Source organism: Chironomus tepperi, unplaced genomic scaffold (assembly GCF_022539635.2).
Source record: "Chironomus tepperi strain 1889 unplaced genomic scaffold, CSIRO-AGI_Ctep_v1 contig_33, whole genome shotgun sequence".
NCBI lineage: Eukaryota > Metazoa > Arthropoda > Insecta > Diptera > Chironomidae > Chironomus > Chironomus tepperi.
In genome coordinates, this window is record NW_027226155.1 from 344,577 (window position 1) to 368,249 (window position 23,673).

General features: G+C 33.5%; 1 protein-coding gene and 1 non-coding gene across 2 annotated transcripts in view; one reads left to right on the plus strand and one right to left on the minus strand.

Annotated features, from left to right (window-relative positions):
- Positions 1 to 11,122, plus strand: part of Bili (FERM domain-containing protein 8 Bili) — a 68,925-nt gene extending 57,803 nt beyond the window's left edge. The window contains exons 4-11 of the mRNA XM_070645470.1: positions 4,019 to 4,305; positions 4,371 to 4,717; positions 7,592 to 7,753; positions 8,174 to 8,362; positions 8,799 to 8,928; positions 9,029 to 9,130; positions 9,580 to 9,733; positions 10,502 to 11,122. Coding sequence (XP_070501571.1) covers positions 4,019 to 4,305; positions 4,371 to 4,717; positions 7,592 to 7,753; positions 8,174 to 8,362; positions 8,799 to 8,928; positions 9,029 to 9,130; positions 9,580 to 9,733; positions 10,502 to 10,629 — 1,499 coding nt within the window. The 3' untranslated portion in view covers positions 10,630 to 11,122. The remainder of the gene's footprint in view (positions 1 to 4,018; positions 4,306 to 4,370; positions 4,718 to 7,591; positions 7,754 to 8,173; positions 8,363 to 8,798; positions 8,929 to 9,028; positions 9,131 to 9,579; positions 9,734 to 10,501) is intronic.
- TRNAS-CGA (transfer RNA serine (anticodon CGA)) lies at positions 6,494 to 6,575 on the minus strand. The gene has a single exon. It is a non-coding gene; the product is annotated as a tRNA-Ser (tRNA).
- Positions 11,123 to 23,673: the final 12,551 nt, after the last annotated feature.

Sequence of the window (23,673 nt, forward strand, 5' to 3'; positions counted from 1 at the left end):
GTTCTTTTTGCATCGTTTAATTGATCCAAAATCCGACACCAGGTTGGCATGACTCTGGTAAACTCAATTCGACACCAAACCAGAGTCTCGTCAGCCTGAAACCGATTTTGGATTAATTAATTGACTTGGATATGACTCTGGTTCATCAAGTCAGAGTCCCGCAGTTCCACAAGCCTGGAGCTGAATTTTGGATTGATTAATTGGCTTAGATTGATTAATTGGCTCTAAATCATTGAATCCGACATGATGGCCGATTTTTTCCTGTCTGGGCCGAATATTTGATCGATCAACTAATTTGTGCTCTTCTGAATACGACTCCTCAATCCCAAACTAGTGTATCGGGTAGAAACCCAATGCGGATATATTCACACCGTTCCATAAAAGTCTCGCGGGTAGGCCAAGCTTCGCTTGGCAAATGTTTGAGGGATCAGGCTCCAGCGGGTAGGCCAAGCTTCGCTTGGCAAATGTTTGAGGGATCAGGCTCCAGCGGGTAGGCCAAGCTTCGCTTGGCACATGTTTCAGGAATCAGGCTCCAGCGGGTAGGCCAAGCTTCGCTTGGCAAATGTTTGAGGGATCAGGCTCCAGCGGGTAGGCCAAGCTTCGCTTGGCACATGTTTCAGGAATCAGGCTCCAGCGGGTAGGCCAAGCTTCGCTTGGCACATGTTTCAGGAATCAGGCTCCAGCGGGTAGGCCAAGCTTCGCTTGGCACATGTTTCAGGAATCAGGCTCCAGCGGGTAGGCCAAGCTTCGCTTGGCACATGTTTGAGGGATTAGGCTCCAGCGGGTAGGCCAAGCTTCGCTTGGCACAGGTTTGAGGGACCAAGCTCCAGCGGACAGGCCAAGCTACGCTTGGCACATGTTTGATAGTTTTCATGCAATGTTCAACTTTTTAAAAATCGTATTAACCATTGGTTTTAAAATTTTGTATGAAAACGAAAGTTTTTTGCTTTTTCTGAAGCAACGTGAAAACGGTGTGAATATAAAAAATATTTCTTAACGAAATACAAATCCTTATACCCCCAAAAAAGTGTTAAGATTCCACAATCTTTCATATAAAAAAATGTGCTCCGGTTTATTTCACAAAAACATAAACTTTCTAAATGATCCCATCAAAATAATCATAAACCTTGCCATTTTTATGATAAATGATAATATTTTTTATGTTGATATAAATAAGGTTATCCTACTTTCAACTATAAATTAATATGCATAAAATAATCAACAACAAAAAAAAATGTTATTGCTATGGTCTGTTGGTTCGATATTTGGATGTTTTTATCATAGAAACTTTTTACTGCCATATAAAATGAGATGTCCTACTTAGGAATTTTTATATTGTCTTTTGTCGCGGCGGGGTTGTGCAGAATGAATTTTTTGGTCGAATGTAGTAGACTTGATGTCTATGAATTGCAGGTCATGAGAACTATGATGACATTTTGCCGATCGATGCATGCTATTTATGGCAGCCAGATGGAGGCCACATGGTAACCAGATGGAGGCCACATGGTAACCAGATGAAGGCCACATGGCAACCAGATGGAGGCTACATGGTAACCAGATGGAGGCCACATGGCAACCAGATGGAGGCCACATGGCAACCAGATGAAGGCCACATGGCAATCAGATGGAGGCCACGTCGCAACCAGATGAAAGTCTATTTACAGCTGGATGGAAGCTCCATATGTAGCATCCAAGTGGCAATTATCATGAAAATTGTCAATTGAACGTCACATGACAGACCCTTAGCGGCCCTAAATAATAATTTGTGCCTACCGGGTTTAAACAAGAAATTTCAGTCAATTCCTTGAATTCAAAATATCTATTTCATGCTCTACATTTCACTAATTACATGATTTGACTCAAATTGTGGTTCCCTCTAAGAAAAATCCTTCAATGTAATCACCATGACAATCGTCAAAATTAAGTGTGTGTAGGCTGTCTTCATATATTAAAATCTCTTATGGTTTTGATGTCTTTTATATTTGAATTTGGATTACGTGTGCTGTTACGTGACATAAATAATATTGAGATTACAAATCTCTGTCAAATTTTTAAAGTACTTTACTAAATCCATGCATTTTAAATAATGTAAATTTCTTCAAGGTCAGATGTGTTTACATTTTTTTCCATCCCTATTTAAAATGTCTCATCCCGAGCGGCACAAATCAAGAAGAGTCCGTCATTTGGCTGTTATTTGCCACTACTTAAGGACGAATTCTGTTTGATGCTAATAAAAAAGTTTAAGAGAAGCTTTAAAAGCTCCATGACGGACAATTCTTCATCTGTGCTGCTCGGGCAATCCTTAAAATCCAACATCATTTTTTTCTTTATTTTGAACCCTTTTTCTCGCAATTTTTTCTAACTCAAGCCTACAATTTCCACATAAAGATTAACCTACTGTGAATCTTTACATTAAGACTTTCACAAAAGAAATTGAGGCAAGGCAAAAAAAAATCAGCCATGATATCGTCGAATAATCTCCAGCAAAGAAATGAGATTTTTCATATTTGACTTTCATAGTCCTTTTTTTCAACAAGAACCTGAAGAAGCATAAAAAAAAGGAAAAGGACGTTTTTGCGTGTACATAGAAAAAAAAATACTTTGCAACATTATTTGAAAGAAGTGAAATCCTTTTTTCCTCCTTTTACTCTTTTTTGTTTGTATGATATCCTGAATTTTACTTTTTTTAAGCTTCACTCAGCAACTTTTCTTCTTTCTGATATTTTATTCTTTTTTTGGTATTTTTTTAGTCTATTCTTTAGTTTCATAAAGAATTGCAAAGTATTATTTTTCGTTAAAAATATCAGAGTTGGTAAATGATTTGATTATGACTGGATGTCATGACTAACTAACATGTGCTTGAGCATCATGATTGCAAACGCCTTTGCTCTCTTGCATGTTTAAATATACTGGATGAGCATGTTTGGGTGCGTTGCTTTCAGTCTTAAGCAAGCTCTTTGACTCCTAGTCGATTAAATGTCATGTTTGCTAAATTCTTAAACCCAAGCAAGACATGAGTGATGATAATGATCATATGGCATCGTAAACCACTGTACTTATTGAACTTACATTCTCGATCGACTCAAATGAAGAAGGTTCTTGAGCCTTACATGTACTTTTATGAAAAGTACTTACTGTACTAATTGTCTTTGAATTTTAAATACCATCTTTAATGATGTCGCATGTGACTCAGTGATAGAATGGTTTGTTACTTCGTTACCTAATTATTGCACCACCACGATCATAGATTCTATTAGACTTGACAGGCTCAGAGCCTTCCTTTGCAGCAGAGCTCGAATTTGACTATTTTTGTAAGGAATAGTCGACTTGACTTGATGAATTACATTTAAAATTCGAATTGAATTCAAGCCTTGCTTTGTAAGCTGCAGACAATAATGTCATTAAAGCATACAAGTTTTGATTGCTCTATGCACCGTAGTTCTACTGAGTGTGGCAGTCTGACGCTACAAATTCTTTTAATAGTCATTATTCACATGTCTCCTTAGCGAAGCCTAAACCTCAATATGTCATAAAAAGCCAGAGTCTTTTTTAAAGGTTAAAACAATATAAATCTCACCACCCTCCTATCATGTTATGTCTAGGACAATTAAACATACATAGTCATGTTTATATTTTGTGATTGTAAACCTCCATTCACAACATTTTTCTCATCGACCTTAAGTCAACACAGACAAAAATAGTTATTCTAAGCCCCAAATGTACACTGACATTTCACATTAATTATTATTGAACTTTGTTAAGTTTTAAATGTCATGACTCATGGCAATGAAAATGAAAAAAAAGATGGAATGAAAAGTTTCAACTTTTTCAGTTGAAAGGCGAAATGCGAAACTTTGTAATAGGACATTTTGAAGCAGAAGCTAGTCGCCTATAGCATTGATAAAAAAAAAGCACAAGGATATACATTTTATTCTCATTTTTTTTCATAAATTATTGCGACTGTCTGAAAAACTTTTTTTTGCTCATTCATGAAATTTTATGTCTTTTTTTTTTGCAGGTCCAAGCACAAGTACAAATAATAATTATCAGCAAACAACACAGTTAGGTAATAATAATCAAGATGGCCAGCAACAGCAGCAGCAACAACAACAGCCGCAACATTTAATGCATCAACAATCAGCAAATATATCAAGTAGTAATAATAATAACTTAATTAGTAACAATAATAATTTTGGAAGTTATGGTAATACAACGGCATCAAACATTTCATCGGCAGCAGCGTCAACGACGACAAGTGGATATAATGGTAATACAAATCAATCAATACCACGACCAATGCAAAAGGTGATTATTAATTGAATTTTATGCAGCATAGACACAACATTAATGCCACTTAAATTTCATTACAGGTGATACCGACAGTAGTATATCTTATGTCACGAATAGCTGTACATATGGAGATAGAGGGGACAGCTCAATGTCCGGCACAAGTAATGCTGGCTGCTGCACTCGGCTGTGAAGAATTAGGAATATCAAATAAATTGTTAGCACAAAGTGTTTTTGGACTATGGATGTCGAGTTCACTTTTAGAGATACAACTTAAGCCACATCATCGACCGTATGCTGTACGTGTGGCATGGTCAAATCTACTTGAGAAAAATTCACATGGGAATGAGCTTGAAAAATGTTCTGACGATCCAATGACGACATTAAGGAGAAATATTTTCTATTCGAGACGAGATGAGGAGAAAATTAAGTAAGGGCAAATGATTATGTTTTGTATGGGTTGTGTGGATAGTTGGGTGCATAGACATATCATTTAGATAATTTATTTTGATTAAGGGGGCATTGGCATTTGATGGAAAATTTTGAGTAATTGGAATCTTCAGGATGACCATGTGCCTTAGTTTATCATGATAGCTTTTGTTTTAGTCTTCTTGCTTACTTCCTTGGCGGGGGGGTCATGTGGGACAATTGAAGCTTGGAGAGAACGTATAAAGCCGGTTATATCCTTCGAGAACATCTTTCAGTTTGGAATTTTAAGGATTTAAGCGTCCTACACTTGCAATCCAAGAATTCTTTGGTCTTCTTCGAGATTTCTTATCATTTACAAAGTCTGATACTGTCACACTGATTACTACTAGGTCATCCTGTGGGTATCTCAGTCTAGGCACTTAATATCGACTTCAATTAAATATGGCAATAACTAAGCGCTGCAATCAAGCCATAACTCTGTATTGATCTAACTGAAAAAAGAGTCTAGGACAACAGATACCTAGTAAGACTCGAACCCAGATCCTACTATTACTGGTTGCATGCTCCTACCTCTGTGCTATCGAGGCTATTCGAAAATATACGGCAAAATATCCTATATGTCCTTTTACTGCTTTAATCCCGATATGCCGTAGGCAACCCGTCACAGGAATCCTATTCCAAGATGCATAATTGGAGGTCTTGTTACTACATACATACATAAAATTCAAAAAATTCTAACCAGGATGTATGCAGCAGTCAAAACCTTTACATAACGCAAAACTTCCTATTCCTTAATAATCCCCCTGATTTGATTCATAGAGAATCGCATAAAAATCATTCAAGCATGATAATTTTGCCACAAAAATCGAGCTTTATGCCAAAAGATCCTTTTTTTTCTTCAGCACTCATTTCACCATTCCATTTTCGTTATAATAATGCCCTTGACTTTTAAAGTATCAGTTCTCATAAAATAAGGTTCTATTACCCTTTCCACATCAACAGTAAAGGTCCGATCCTTAAAAAAAGAAAGTCCAAAAACTGTCATTCTGTTGGATATCGTCGCAAAAAGAAGCCTTAATAATAGCTCTCAATTTGACCTTTTATGCCAATGCGTTGCACAGTAATAAATTCAACATCATTATCCATTTGAAATAATAAGAATGTATATATAGCGTATATCCTCACATATTCATGCATGTGAGGATGAAAATGAGATTAGAGAAATACTGATGTGTAGGTTCTTGAAAAGAATACACAACAATACAAATGTATCACATTATTTAGCATCATAAATTCAATTCACTCTAATTGTCATGCTTATCTCAACACTTTTTTTTATTTTATTTAACATAATAGAAAAATGGCATTCCGCAATGGCATGAATAAAATTTCAATTTAATTACTTCCATTTGTGCTCTTCAACTATGTGTTGTGGTTTTACTTTTTTTTAGACGGGAAAAAGTCTTTATTCCTTTCAACTGCTTATCATAATTAAGTGGGATTTCATTAGGCATAAATTATCATGCTCTAATTGAAGATATTTTAAATTATGTATGTAATGAGATAATAATACATTCTGGATTTTATACTTTGTGAGTAATTAGAAATTTAATTGAGGTAGACAATGAGAAGGCTTTTAGCTTTTCTCTCTCTAGATGTATCAAAGAGGAATTGTTGATATAAAGTAAAAAAATTAATGGATAGATCACAAAATTTCATGATTAACGGGTCATTCTTCTAGTTACGACTCAAAAAAATGAAAAAGTAAAAAAAATTCCGCAGCCGGCAGGATTCGAACCTGCGCTCCCGTAGGGAATTTGATTTCGAGTCAAACGCCTTAACCACTCGGCCACGACTGCTAGTAAATATTCACTTTTAAAAATGGCAGTGAAACGTATTTAAAGTTTTATTGCCTTAGACAACTTTTATGTATGATAATAGATCAGTGGTGGACAACCTTTTTTATTCTACGGCACATCTTGGTGTGAAGCTTCAATTGAAATCGCACACAGCATTTGATTCATTGCATTTTGAAGAAGTATTCGGACTATATTATACGAATTATACCGGAGAACACAGGCCAGGGGGGCAAGGAGGTGGGGCCATTAAGGGTATGTGCCCCCTCGTCAGAAAGTTCTAAATAAACGGTTTTCCGTTTATTTTGTAACGTTTTTAAATTTTGCTTTTATAAAATAAATACAAAAAAAAACGGCCCGACCCTTAATGAAATTTTCTGGCTAATCCCCTGACACAGGTTACCCACCTCTGTACCAGACTAGGGTTTCTGGAAGCGGTTTTCTAAAAACAAACGCGGTTTTTCAGAAACCCTATACCAGACTAAAATGAATTCTCGCACTTTTTTATTCGAACGAGTTTTCCAGTCTGCCTAAAGTTATGCTTGATTAATACATTAGATTAGAATTTTCTGACGAAAAAACAGAAACCATCATAAAAATAGAATAGCTATAGCTGTATCCATGAGAACAAAGCTTTATGTTTTTATGCTGACAAACAATATAAACATTTACGTATTTTACAGTTTTAATGTTACTGAATAGTTACGATTGAAAGGATCAGAAATTTAATTAATCTCCTCTTTTTATTGTGAAGGAATTTCACAGGGAATTTTACTAGTCAATGAATAAACTACACGAGGGATGATTTTTTTATGGAAGTAATATTAATACTCAAAGCCATCCTTTAATGAAAAAATATTTTCCATCATTATTTTGCCAATTTTCAAACTTTATATTGAAATTCTTTGCTGTATTTTTTCATTTATGAAAATTTCCATAATCAAAATTGTTCATTTCCTGTGTTACTTAATGAAATATTCTGTTTTTTTGCTCTTTTGACATTTTTTTATCGCCAACAGAGATCCAAGGATACTAGAGCTTTTATACGAAGAAGCACGTCATAATGTTCTTCTAGGAAGGTATATTATGGAACCAGCTCATTCAATCATGCTAGGCGGAATTCAGGCGCGCATTGAATTAGGACCATATAATGTTCATACACATACTGTTAGTTATTTTAGGTAAGTTAAAGTTTAGTTTTAAGAATAGTTCATCCAAAATGCAGGTCTGCAGCCATGGAGAGACAGAGCTCGAAGTCGATTCGGATTTTGAATGGAAAAGTCGACTCAGGCTGACTCGACTCCTCATAAAATTCGATTCATGAACTTCGAGTTCTTGGACATTCTGAAAGGAATAGCCAAAAACTGTATACCTGCAACTATAGACAAACCAGAGTTCGAAGTCGACTAGAATTTTGTATGAAAAACTTCATAAAAAATTTGAGTCAACTTCGAGTTCTTCGACGAACTATAAGATACAGCCGAACACTGCAGGCCTGCCCATCTAAGATGCAGGAGATGCAGCCCCGCTGTTCTCTACCAAACCCTAATTTTAAGTCTATGATCAATCCTAATTAATCAATTTTATTCAACAATTTTCAGAGAAAATCAATTTAGGTTTTTGCCAGCACATGTGGCGAGAAGTACAAGCTGGTCATGGCTTCCGTACAGTAGACAAACATCAGCAGAAGTAAGACTGTTAGAACAATTTAAACGTGTACCAACAACAGCAACGACGAGAAAATTGATGCGCAAATATTTGGAGTTTTGTTGGGCACTTCCATTTTACGGGTATGAAGCATTTTTGTTGTATTTAAATTATAAATAGTAGTATTCAGTCATGATGATGAGGAAAGACAGAGAAAGAGAGGAAAATGAATAAATAAATAACAAAAAAACAAGATGAAGACTAAAATGCCATCCACCCACTTTTCACTTACTGCTTGTGCTAATAAAACAATGGAAAATGAGGAGAAACGATAGTGCCATTCATTTTGCACTGTTATTCTGTTTTTGTTACTTATTCTCTGTCTTGTTTCTTTCACTGTATTTTTAATGCTCCAAAGCCTCTTTTGTTTGAACGACGAACTCATTAATTAAATTGCTTTTTACTGTTTTCCACCTCTTCATTTTTATGATCGCACCACGAAACAATGTCCTCGTTATTGCAAAATGCTGTTTCTATTCGTCCTTCTTTATGAAATTTATAAACTATTGAATCAATCAGTGCTGCCTTCTTCCACGGACAAGTGGAACAACCAGTTCGAGGTCTTATGAGCCTATTTCAACAAAAGGATATTCCCGTTCTGATAGCAATTAATGAGAAGGGAATTTATATCATCGATCATGTTGAGAGTGTGAGTATGATGGGATTTGACTAGAGTTTTTGGATATGACAGTCAAATTTGACCAACAATTTTCGATTTATTAATTAATGTTAATTCCTTTATTAAACAGACACTGCTGCTAGGACTTAAATATGAAGATTTTTCATGGGACTTTGGTAAACCGCCAACTGTCAGCGACGATCCTGAATGTTTGCCTTGTTTATTTATACAGGTTTGTGTATGCTTACATATTAAGCCTTGTATTTATATTCACATTTATTGCTATATTGTTAAAATTACATTACTGTCTATTTATGGATGCGATGGCGACAGCGGCAGTGAGCAAAAAAATATATATATTTTGTAACCATAATAATGGATATTGCGATGCATATTCTGTTGACTGTAAAAATTAATTTAAAACACCCAAAAAATTCTCATTTGCTCATTGCTGCCAAGTTGCCAATGTTTCCATCTTTTTTGGCCCTTGATTGATTATGAGTGAATACTTTCATGCTTATTCAATATTTTTTTTTTTTTGTTTTCGTCCCGTCATGCTTCATTACATCATTCTATTGCGACTGCTGAAAATGTGGGGAAATAAACAACGACAACAACAACAACAAAATTGAATTAAAAAAACCGCATTGACATGTACAAAACCGTATACATATATAACAGTTTGGTGCTGTTGAAAATGGAATCACTGTAACGAAATTGATGCAAATTTTCTCGAGACAAGCAGCAATGATGGACGCCTTAATTTCACATTTTGCCGAACAAATGCGACGCCGAAAGGATGGAACGGATGCCATCGAAAATGTTGCTGATGATGGTGAGTTTTTTTGAAGCTTTTTATGGGATGTTGAGTAGGAAACGTTCGGAAATTACGTGATGTTGTTATTAGCTTTTCATTGGATTCGTTCGAAATTGCATGTCTGCAGATTTGAACGAACTGAAACCTTAACAGATAAAAAAGTCACATTTAGGCACTTTAGTGGACTTTCTGTACCATGAAGGCATGCTATTTGTCTGTAAGGGTAAGGTACATCCGAACACTGCAAGCATGTGCCTCTTTTATGCAGGAAATGCAGGCCTTAAGGATCTCTGATATCGGGACCGTGACTGAGACTTTCTGAGTACTCTCTGTCTTGGTTTCAGTCCCGGTGTCGAGAATTTTCCGGTCTCAAGAATTTTTCTAAAACGAGACTTCGGGAAACCTTAGCAGGTTAACTGTTCTTGGCCCAACGCTTCTTTTTAGACCCATTTTTGACAATCGTAAGCTTTGTAACAAAATCATGAGCTAAAATTGGTATTCCGTTACAAAGCATGATGGATTGGAATGGTTGGGTACATACTTTTTTATGGTCACGTAATTTTCGAACATTCCCTTCGAGATTTTCGTAATTTTTTTGTTGTAAGACTTTCCTAAATACATTTAAATTATAGCAACATTTGAATTACTGCCTTTAAAAAAACTTTATATTCCTTAATTAAGCTATACCTCGAATATTTTCATTTAATTTAATCTCGATTATTCAATGTAATTAATTCTATTCTCTCCTAATTATCCCCATTGAATATTTCTTTTTTTTATCTATAGAACCAAATCCTATTCAAAATAATGGCATAGGTGTGCTGAGCAATAAATTTTCACGTCTCACGCTCGCCACATTTGATGATGAAGGACGATGCATAGGACAAATGGGCTCATTATCGATAAGCTATTAACATTTAATTATCCTTTTTAATGATTTCATTTGAAATACTCATCATGTAATCACACTCCGACTATAAAAATGAATCTGCTGTATCCAAAAAAATAACTAGAATAATGATAATAATATAATGAAAAAAATGTGAAGAAAAGTTGTTTTCCAAATTTAATGAAATGATGAAGTAATGAGAAATGTTTAGGTAAGAAAATTATTTAAAATCACACTTAATGGGGATGGAAATGCTTTGGAACTGAGCGACAGAAATCAAGAACGGTCCGTCATGAAGCTTTTAAGGATCTGTCTACTTACTTCCTTCGCTGGCCGTTCAGATTAATTGTGATCTATGGCGTCCTTCAGATGACTTCTAAAGGCTTTATTACTGAATCTACTACTGACTAGCTATTGGTAATTCCGTCTGCAAACTGCAATACTGTCTCTTTTGACAGCTTCTTTCCAAGAGTTCTTTGGTCGTCCACAAGCTCACTTACCAACTAAAAGGTATCCCGATCGGCATATATTGAAATATTGCCACCACGGCGACGAGGTGGCAGTCTACTTAGAACCAAGTGGCAGCCACTTGGTGAAAACAACCGGATTTGCCAAGTGGCAGCCACTTGGCTTTAATTATACTGCCACCTCGTCGCCGTGGTGGCAACATTTCAATATGTGCCGATCGGGGTAGCTTTAGGCAAAATTGTATTCGAATATTTGCCTAACTCTACTACAAAATCAGATTTAAAGACCTTATTCTGGTGATTTGGTTGAGCCTTAAAAGCTACTTAGTGAAGCCTTCTTCATATGTGTCACTCAGTAAAGTCAAATTTGATTAATTTTTAAATTGACATTTTTTAAAAGATTTACAAATAATCAAATAATTCCAAAATAATTTCCATTCCCCAACAACACCGACACGTTTCTAATGAAAAAGGACAAATGATAGCTTTAACGTCATTTAAAAGCTTAAAAAAATTACATGAAAATTGAATTAAATTAAATTTATCTTAAAAAATTAAAAAAAAAATATGTGAAAAAAATAATGAATTAATTTCTCTCCATTTATGTGAATATTGTACGTATTCATCCATACATTAATGAAGACGAACAAAATTTATGATTTCATAATTGAAAATATAAATTTAATATCGGAGTAAACAAAATAATTGAAAGCATGAATAATCAAAGAAATAAAAAAAAAATTTCTCTCTTACTTTTTATTATTCATTCAAATTTATCACATACACACTCGCATACGTACTCATTCACCTCACATATACACACACACACAAAATTTTTATGTACTTTACAAACCCGAAAAGGAAAAATTTTGATATGAAAATCAAATGACGCAGATGAGAAAGCAATTTGAATTTCGAGATTATTGAATTAATTAAATTTAATTTAATAGAAAATTTCTAGCTAATGATGCTGTGCTATTTATGAAATGACAAATAAGTTTACCCGCGCATGTATCTTCGCTGTTTTATAAGTTCAAAGTTATTTGTGGGGCTTTTTTTACGGAATTTCTACAATTTTTTGATTATGATTATGATTAGATCTGTGCAGAATATACTTTTTTTTCCACGTGGAGTATGAAGCTTCAAACTTGATGCTATTTTTAATATAGAAAGTTGCGCATCATTTTGATAGCCTTCGCGAATTCTTTGATAAAATTTTATATTAAAAAAATCAGAGAATCTTGTCGTTCATGATAATTTAAATGTCAAGCTTATTTATGTTCACACAAGTCAGAAGTGATTGTCCATTTGGGTATGGGGAATGAGTTATTATACAAGGACAAATGCTTTTAAACTGGAACTCAACAACAACACAGGGCGATTTTTCTCGTGGTGATTTGGTACGATACGGTGCAATGGTACAACTGATATGGCAAAGTGATAAACCTACACTGAACCATTGGTATACCCGAACCATTAAGGATGATGCTTATGAGTAATCTCGTAAAATTGAGCATGCTTAATTTTATAAATGGAGTATTTTAGTTCATTTAAGTGAGCATGGTCATTGTCTGTATTAGGTATTCTTATAATGCACCGTACCTTGCCACACTGAATTGTACCACCATCGTAGAAATCAGCCCCAGCTATCACAAACGTTGTAAAGGCACTATCTAATTGGAATGTTTATTTGATTAGATTCAAAATTGGTTAAACTGTCAATAGATTTGCAACTATGATTGATGGTCATAATTGATCAAATTAGCTACTCACCATGTCAGTTTCCGAGCGACACAAATTAAGAAGTAATCACAATGGAGCTTACAAGGATCCAAAAAATCTATTTTATTAACACCAAATGGAAGTCACTTTTGTAAGTGGCATCCATATGATGATAATGACAATGGCTAAAATAGCTGCTTCTGTCTACATACAGCTGTCAAATAGGGGCGAGCTCCATTTGGTGTTAACCAGAGCACGAATTCGATTCGTCAGATTTTATACGGAAAAGATGATTCAAATCAACTCGATTCCATATAAAATTTGAGTTGACTTTGAGCTCTGATGTTAATAAAACAGCTTAAGATGAGCCATTAAAGCTTTGTATCGGAATTACAGTCAGCTTCGAGCACTGGTGTTTTCAAATGAGCTTAAACTGAACCTTTGAAGCTCCGTCACTAAACCTTTTTCATTCATGTCACTCGAGGTTCATATCAAAATTTTCCCACCCACTCCACAAAATTCAACACAAACACTAGAAAAAAATTGTATCAAAAAAAAGTAAGTGACTAAAAAAAATTGAAAATTATTCACAGTATCAAATTAATCATGAATAATTTTGAGTCCAATGATTTAACGTGAAAAAAGCATAAACGACAAAACCGAATTCTTTCTCAAATCAATTCATGACTTTAATTCGGTGCTGTGATGGAAAAACCTCTGCCTTCCTCATCTAAACGAAAAAAAAAAAAAGAAGTAATAACTCAAATTATTTAGAGCGAAAAAAATTAAATGAAACGTTAAACCTGCTATATAAAAAATTTACATTTCATTTCATGAAACTGAATCGGCTAACAAAAAAAAGGAATTTCAAATACGACTAATTGAAGAAATGTAATTTTTGTGTTCGATAGAAATTAACGGAAGTGTAGTTAAGCATGAAAAAAAATTTACTTCCACATCAATATTATGATAAGGTGAAATAATTGATGAATGATGGAATGAAACTTAAAAAAATATGGAAACTCATTATGTATATAAATCATTTAAGGAATATTAAGAAAAATGAGATAAGAAATATTTTTGGTGAAAAGTTGGCATTAAAATTGGGATGGGAGTAAGTTTCAGGTTGATTTTGGATGAACAGTGACGCAGATGGATTGATGATGAATTCGCTATTTGAGTAATTAAGAGGTATAGGTCTTGGTTTAGGTTTAGGTTTACGTCTAAGTCTAGAACTAGTTCTATATCTTGGTCTAGGTCTAGTTCTAGGTCTAGTTCTAGGTCTAGTTCTAGGTCTAGTTCTAGGTCTAGTTCTAGGTCTAGTTCTAGGTCTAGTTCTTGGTGTAGGTCTAGGTCTAGTTCTAGATCTAGGTCTAGGTCTAGATCTAGTTCTAGGTGTAGATCTGGGTCTAGATCTACGTCTAGATCTATTTCTAGCTGTAGCTCTAGGTCTTTAAAGTCTATGCCTAGGTATTTAAGGTCTAGGTCGTTAAGGTCTAGATCTAGTTCTAGGTGTAGATCTAGGTCGTTAAGGTCTAGGTAGTGGTCTAGTGAATGAAAAGTCTCAAAATAAAATGACACTAAAAACTTTAAGCAAAATAGCATTAGAATTAACTCGGAAAGCACACAGTGCAAGCTTGTAAGCTGAAATGGCTGAAAATCTGACCATATGCCAACTCGACTATGATCTTAGGCCGGATTTCATTGAATCTGACCTGTGGAAAAAGTCATGCTGGTCTGGGGTTATTTCTGCTATTTCTACGCCCTATGCTTTTCGGGTAATTTGCTTCCAGTAGGGGTTAATTAGAAAATTTGGAAGGGGGCCTCCCTATCTCTAAATCACCCATATCTCCTAGGGTGATTGTCTCAAATTGATCACTGTAAATCTTCAGTCAGATATTTATTTTTATACATTTATTCAGAAACTAACTTTTAAATTGACCTTAAAAAAATCCAGCATTTGCCAATCAGAAATCTAAAAAGCTCCATAAATTTCATCATCAATACTTCATCTGCATCATCTGCAAAACTAAGATTCACCTGAGATTTAACGCTAGCTCGATTCTAATGCAAACATTTTCTTGGGTGTAAAAAAAAAAGAAAAGAAAAGTCTTAAGCACAACGCCATTGTGCTCAATCATGCTCAAAAAGGTGGATTACATACTTTAATTTCGATATATATGTTTGAAACTGAATGCATGAGCGCAAAGCATCTATGAGAGAGTGTATGAATGTAGATTTTACGTGTGGGAGAATATGTATGTCAAATAAGAGTAAAAGTCACATTAAATGCGGAATATAAATGATATATCCTCACATCTCGCAATGAAGCAAAAATAGCAACAACAATGATTTTAGTGTAAGCAATCGAGAATGATGATGATGGAAGTAAAAGGAGCGTTACGTTGGAAATTAATCATGGTAAGGAGAACAGAAACAGCAGCTATAAAAAAAATGTAAAAGATTTTCTTTCGCAAGAAGGATGGAAAAAAAACAGCATTTATAAATTGTGCCAGAGGAAATATAACGAGATTGAACTGATAATGAATGCTTTTCTATTTCTCATTCAGTTCTACTTCTTCTCATCCAACAAATCTCATTGCCATTATACCGCGGGTACATATTCATGGTGTGTATACAATTGTATGTATGTTAGCATTTTTTATTTTTATTGAAATGATACGAAAAATGCTTTAGAATGATGAAAAAGTTATGGATTTGAGCATGACAATTTGAGATCGTAACGCTTTTGCGTTTCAAATTCAAATCGGGTGCGGGTGTGCTTAAGATTTGTAAATAGTTATTAATACACTGGTGGATAGGAATAAAATTACAGAAATATGATTTTTTTACCTGAAAATTATTTAATTCCTTATGTTAAGTAACACTTTAATTTGCCAAGAAACAGAAAGTTCTGATCGCATGATTTCTCATTCTTCATTTCCAGCCATACTCAAATATATTTTCATGAAGAATAAAATTCGAGAGGGTATGAATGAAAGGGAGAGGATTTAATGAAAAAGATTATGGATTAAGTTCCTACCTAGCTAAAAAATATGTTCTCTCATTTTCTTTTCTTAACATTATTTTGCGTGCTCGCAGATCTTCATGTTATACGATGGGATTTTCTTGTAAATTATGTCATTAAGCTTTTTTAGAATGATATTGAGAATGATAAGAGAATTCTTCCAATACTTTTTATTTTCGTGGATTAGAACGGAATTAGTTGAAAATAAATATGAAAGGGGAGGCTTTTAGAATCAATTTGCTACTTAACGAAGTGGATGTATTGTGAAGAGTTGAGGAGGATTTGGAATAAAATGATATTTTGGAACTTTAACATTCAATTCAGTTTTTGTTAATTGAGAACTTGTATGAATTGAGTTCTACTGAGTAACTCCTGAAAGCACATGGCATGAACATGGTCACAATCCGACCCCAGATCATCGTGACTTTGACTTTAGACTGAATTCTACGAAATTCCGCTTCAGAATAGAGTCACACTGACCTAAGGCCAGATTTTTAGCCTTTTCTGCGATGTGTGCCTTCCGGGATCACAAGTCGACTAATCAATCCGGCATCCAACACTAGACCAAGTTAGAGTCACCCCAGTATAATGCCGGACTTTTGATCATTTAAACAATTTCTCTAATTAACATTTGGTCACTACAATGTAATAAAATTGTAACAAAGCTGAAACAATGTCCACAATAGACCAAACAGGAAAATAAGTAGTAGGAAGATAAGTTGACAAGCAAATGTATAAATATTTTTCCAATAAGTCCCACACTGAAGACAGCGAATTAATACTCCTACTCAGTATTGCAATTTTTTTCAAATCAATCAAAATCATATTTGCTTCGTCAAATTGTTTCAATCCATTCTGTAATAGGATTTTACGCAATAATTGAAGAGCATATAAGCCTGCCAGTTATTATGATTGTCTGATGTTTTTAAGACCAGTGGACAAGGAAGGCATGTGGTGTAGAAATGGCAGAAAATCCAGTTTCTTAAATACTTCTTACTTCCATGTCTGGGGTGCATGGGGGTCCATTGCAGCGTTTAGAGAATGTGTAGGCAGCTCTACCCTTCGATAGCTTCTGCCAGTTCGGGATATTGGTCCTTAAAGTCAAATTAGGCAATTGTAACTCATGACACAGGCCAAATTCGATTAATTCCGGCTTCAGACCAGAGTCATGTTGGTTTGTGGCTTGAGCACCGTGTGTCTTTCAGGAGACAATCATTATAGATGATTTAGTACTCAACCAATCCCTGCTTTACTGACTGCACCTCTGAAGCCTACAAAAACGAATCCATAAGTTAATAGGAAAGAGTTACTTAACTGATTACAATAAGAACCAATTATAGACTATGAAGTATTGAAGAATCTCTCGGTAGGAGTCTTATATTTTCTGTATAAAAAGTTATTGACTCTGTTAATGACATGATTTATGAGTATATTCTTCATTTTATTCCATAATGTCATCTTCCATACCTTATTTTTTTACTTACATATATATCAAGCCTAGATGAAATAATGTAAAAGAAAAAAAAAAAAGTTTTATTTCCTTCACTTTAATTCTGTTCTTATCAATATGTATGAAATTGGGTAGAAAAAAGGGAAGGAAAAAAAGAGAGAGAAAAAGAAAGTAATTAATAGCATGGTTTTCAAAAACTCTTGTTTCTCTCCTCGTCATCATCATCATCATCGTCGTCGATTTCTTCTCTTTGATAATAATGTGCTCTCTTTTTTTTGCACAAATGATTCCCTTCCGACTTAAACTAATTTATATGGGTCATTCAAAATGACTCGATTTAATTACTTTTTTTCCTACTTCCTCCTCGTTTCACGTCTCTTTTGATACGATCATATGAAATAATAGTGAAAATGAATGGAGAAAAATTTGTTTTGGGCTACGAATTGCCACAGTCTTATCGCTCGACTATTATGCTTTCTTATTTTTCCTTTTTTTTTATTCATTCTCTATTTCTTTTCTTTTTGGATTAAATGATACAAAATAAATTTTGCCTCCTTTTCATTCCATCTACTCAAATGGAATAATTTTTTTTTTTTTTCATTTCTTCCTCTTCTTCTTCCTTCAAGCGCATTTTCCGGATAATTGTGTTTTGAGCTTCATTTCTTGTCTGTTTATCAGATTGTCTGCTTTTCAGTCTGGCAGGCTGATTGAATGTCAGTCTGTCTTAACGGCAAAAAGTGTCTACCTTCCTGTCTGATTTTTATTCAGACAAATCAGAAGAAGATTAATTTTGGGGAATTGAGATTGGCCTCAAGCAATAGACTTAGCATTAGAAGTGAGAACTTTTAAAAGTCTTATGAAATCCAAATAAAATCTGTTTTAACATAGAAGAATTCCAACTTTTTATTTTTTTGGTTAATTGCTACCTTGTACAATGTAACTCGAAAAACACACGTCGTAGAAATGGCTGAAAATTCAGTCCCCGACTAACGTGACTCTGGCCTTAGACCATGCTAGATGAAATTCTAAATCAGACTAGAGTCAAATTGGAATGAGGCCAAATTTTTGGACATTTCTACAATGTCTGTCTCTCAAGGAATTCATATAAGGTATACTTCTGATTAGTAACGTTATAACACAATTCAATATAAACCTACAAATTTTGTGTTTGATCAGAGTGCAATCTAGGTTATCGAGTCATACATACGCAATTCTGTCAATGAGAAAGTAAGGCCTGTATGACCGAGTGCTTACCAAACAGGACAGACATCGCTATAACCCTTTTATGAATGCGTCTGTTCGATTCCCATCATAGACTGGTCTCTCAATCATTATATAGAATGTTGCCGATAGGACAAGGATTCTCACAATCCTCACGACATTTACATAGACCCTGTTTGATAATACTTTGTTATATGCTCTTTTAGTGACAAGATACACCTCGTACGTAACTCAATGTACATGGAAAATGCGCTTCATACCCTCAAATACTAGTGGAACTAAAGAAATGTATGCCTAAAAAATGAATCTGCGAGAAGAAAAGAAACTTACAAAGAAAGCATAAGGAATGAAATGAATTGAATTTTGATAGAAAAAAATTTAATAAATGGTAATTGTAGAGTAAATGCAAAAAGATATCAATCAGACAGAAAATATTTCTCTCATTTTGGTAAAAAACACAAATATCGACGTGAGTTGTGGGATATTAGGCTATTTTATGACAAATAATAATTTCTACATTAAGTATCAAATTTAATAAGGATCAATAAATAATAAAAAAAATTAATTTTTATATCTTCTGATTTCTAAGAAAAAATTTATGGAATGACAAAGAAATAAAGGAACAAGAAAATTGAAAATTAATTCAATTTAGAAACGCCAATGATGATAACAAAAAGAAAAATTGAATTTCAGGGCCTCAAAAAAACACAAATGAATGAAATAATTCAAATTAAAGAAATAAATTTATTTTTAATTAAAATGTAAAGTAGAATATGTCCTCATTTAATGCTGCACACGTGTGCAAATTTTTTAAATTTTTCGGTACAAATTATTGAGGGCCCGAGAGCTGCCATTTTAATTAAATCTCCCCATGTGTACAGATTAATTTGTGAAAAAAAATTTTTGTTTTCAAATTAAAATAATTTTTTTTTTATTATTAACAAATTGGATGTTCCCTAGGAAATCATTTACAGTGATATTGATGGTAATGATCCTTTTGTGTTAACAACTTTTTTATTTGTTATAAATATCAACGTGTTCAATTCATTTTAAGTATGTAAAGTTGAAAAACAATGTGATTTAGTCGACTAGTGATTTAATTTTAATTTTAATTTTTATTCAATTTAATTTTAATGATGAAATGTGTTTTGCAAGTAAAATGAATGGAAATTTAATCGGGCATGTTAATTATAGCAATAATTATAGTATTCTATAATTTAAAATGTTCCTAGAAATGCTAATTAACCTGCAATTAGTTTTTTAATAGAAAATTTTAATGGATATGCTATATGAAATTATCTATAGTAATTAATTTTGATGAACATTACACAACAGATTATGTTATGTGAAAACTGAATTAGTAATTTGTGCAACATATGGATATGAATGGGTATTTTTTTGATAGTTTTGAAAAATTGATAAATTTAATTTTAATTATATGATTTAGGTCCCCTTACAGGCAAAAAGGCTACTTATAGATAACGGAATGGTATTTCTGTACCATTAAAGCAAGCTATTAGCCTGATAGGAGTCGCAATAGAGTAATTAATTCCATTATAGGAACTTATTTACTTATTACATTCTAGGAATCTCAGTGATTCTTGGCAGAATTGTAAGTTTATCTCATGTTTAAATCCCCTTGCTCACCTCCTTAACAGACAATGAGCATGCTCTTTAGAACTTACTCTAATACTAGTTGAACATACTGGCTAACGTGCTCTTAGCTTGGTCTTAGCTTGCATGCTATAAAATTATCTGGCCAGCGTGCTCTAAGAGTGACCTTAGCTCGCATACTCTAATACTAGCATATTCAACTAGTATTAGAGTAAACTCTTGAGAGCAGGTTCTTTGCATGTAACAGATAGGGAAGGGGTGAGGGGGATAGACGATTAAAATAGTCGATATGCTTAAAATTCTGCCAAGAATTGAGATTCTTGCTAGAATGTTCATTCCCTGTTACTATGAGGAAGGATTGAGCAAACAGATCTCTAGACTAGAGTAAGCTGAGAACATGTTTTTTGCCTGCTAGAGCCCATCCATTCTACAAGCCTTCCTCCCATCTTCACCAAATAAATTACCAAATAATTAATAAATGATCCTAAATTGCTTTTTCAGCTCACAAAACTAATTCATGGAATCATCATTGATGAATTTCAATAAATTTTTAAAATTCAATTTTGTACTACAAATGAGAATTATTTCATTAGTTATAAATTAACATTTAAATTCCCATAACATGTCTGATTGTGATGAGATATTGATATTCATTTTGCCTGCAAAAATATATTTAAATCAGCAATGATGTGCAATCAAATATGAAAATTGTAATCAACAAATATTGAAAATATTTAAATTGTTTTTTAATTTTATGTTCAGCTCTTTTATTCCTCAATTATGTTGTTGCTCTTCTTTGCCGTCTTTTTTTCTGTACAAATAAACCTACACGAATCATTATTATAGGATTGTATGAACAAAAAAAGTAAATGAAAAGAAAAAAAAATATTTTTTATGTAACATTCATTGATTGTGATTAAAAGTCAGTAAGAAGGATGGAAAAGGATGAAAATAAATCTCTATATATATATGACAGAAAAAAAAGTAATTAAACTATCGCGGATTTACGATAATGAACATTTGAATCATTTATTAAGATAATGTAGTAAATGACTAAAGTAATGAATAAAAAAAAAATTATGTAAAATACGGGATAAAATAAATTAACATCATGCATACATATTGATTAAGTAATTTAAATATAAAAAAATATGAAAATATTAAAAAAAAGTAAATGACAAAAAATGTCGAATGTGAAATATTGATGGGAAAATTGGTTGAGATTTATGACTTTAAAAGGGAAATTTGAGGAATATTATTGAATAAAAAACTTTAAAAAATGAATTTTTTGTTGAATTTGACAATTTTATAAATTAAGAAAATTGTCAAATTTTTCAAAATAAATTCACAAAATTAAAAAAATGAAAAATTCAAATTTTTAAAAATTTGATTTTTTAAAATTTAAAAAACAAGAATTTCTGAAAAGCTTTAAAGAATTTTAAAGAATTTTATTCAATAATATCCCTCAAATAACCTTTTCATCCTCAAATCTCAATCCATCATCCCAACAGTAAATCACAAAACACAATAAACTCACTCACTCACAAAAAAAAATGTGAAATTGTAATTATGAAAATTAAAGCATTGATATAAAAAAAAAAAGAAAAATGAAGAGATGAAATCATAATTTTTTGTCCTTTTGAATTTATTTTATGACAGATGCAACAGAAGAAATGAAAGAGATGAATTAACCGTAAAAAAATGCAGAAAAATGGTAAAACTATTTTAAAAATGAGATGAAAAATGAATAAAAAATTTTTTCCACAAAAATGCTGATAAATAAAAAAAATTCAATATTGTTTTAATTATCGTCATACTTGATTAATTAGTTAATTTTGTAGCTTTACAGGATTATAAGGACTTTTCAGGGTAGTTATTCACATTTTCACTTTAAAAAATGTGTTGAAATGGATGAAATTCTTAACATTATGGACTCTGGCCTGAAACTGAGTTTTATTGAATCTGGACTCTGACCTGAGGTTGGATTTCATCAAATCTGGACTCTGATCTGAGGCTGGATTTCATCGAATCTGGACTCTGACTTGAGGATGGATTGAATCAAATCTGGACTCTGATCTGAGGCTGGATTTCATCGAATCTGGACTATGGCCTGAGGTTTCTGATTCTGGTCAGAGACTTAATTTTATCCAATCTTGACTAGAGCCAGAGTCACGCCCGATCGGAAGAACTTAAAGTGTTGTCACCACGTGATATCACCACTTGGCAGTATTCGGCTCTATTTACCAAGAGGCTGCCACTTGCTTTGTTGGTGTATTCGTAGAATTTCACTTTGTATGTGCTAATTGGGAAGCTGACCTGTAGCGAAACTTGCTACCATTTACTACGCCATGTGCCTTCCGGGTTATTTGACTTTCCTCTTATCTTCAACCAGTGTGAGTTGTGTGATATTTAAATTAGTTGCTTCATTTTCAAAAAATTCTAGAAAATTCATAAAAAATCCATCAAAGAACACTCTTGACTCCGAGCTGCTCAAATGATGAAGGTTCAGCCACGGAGTTTTAAAGGGTCTTACTTACTTACCTTTTTATCTGGGGCGCACGAGGGCCGTTGCCTCGGTCTGTAGACATCTCTATCTTTTTAAAATTTTTACCGATTCGGGATATTGAGACCTCTAGCGTCCTCTATCAACACATTCAATCCAGGAACTTTTCGGACACCATCTTTTGTCATCTACCTAACCAATTGAATGCCTATTTTTGGAAGACTTGCAGCCGCCAAACCATATGACCGATATGACCGCCAAATAGCACTCCTTTATTTGTGTCGATCGGGAATATGCACCTGAGTTCATTAAGTAAGTCTTTTTGTGAAACTCAAAATTAAATTTAATACTTTTAAGGCTGAATATCACCGTCTTTAATTCAAAACAGTTCGTAAAATTAATCAAGGTTTAAGTAAGAAAAAGAATCATATTTTGCTCAGCAACTCAATTTTCTCTTAAAATTCTAAGAAATCCTAAAATATAGGATCAGTACTTCTTCATATTCAGCTCTAGAATTTAGGCACGATAACAAAACAGCAGCTTATAAAATTCACCAAAATCTTTTTTTCATTCACAAGAATTAATTAACACAAGACATAATAGAGTTAATCACAATAAGCTATTGAAAGCTTCATCCTGTTGCTAAAACTTCCCCATCCTCTCCCAGCTATTACGTACAATTCCATTATCAGTACTACATTAGTCACTAAAAGCCCATCTTGCCAACACACAAAAAAGAGGTGAAATTTTCCATTAGTCGTAACTTGATTAAATTCAATCAACCTTAGGTAGCAACATGGAATAAATTTATACTTTTTTTCTTTCTTATTCTTGTTTTGAGGACTTGGCGTGGAAATACAAAGGAAAAAGGAGAGAGAAAGAAAAAATCTGAAAGGTCCAAAAAAAAAAGTTTTATTTGGCGAAAGAAAAACTTTTATTTTATTTTCCTCTCATTTACAGCGTTTGGATGTATTCAAGAGGGAAAATTCGAAGATTGAAACGAAACGATCGACAATACATCACAATTTACATTGCCAGAACTATAACTTCTACTGCTGTGACAC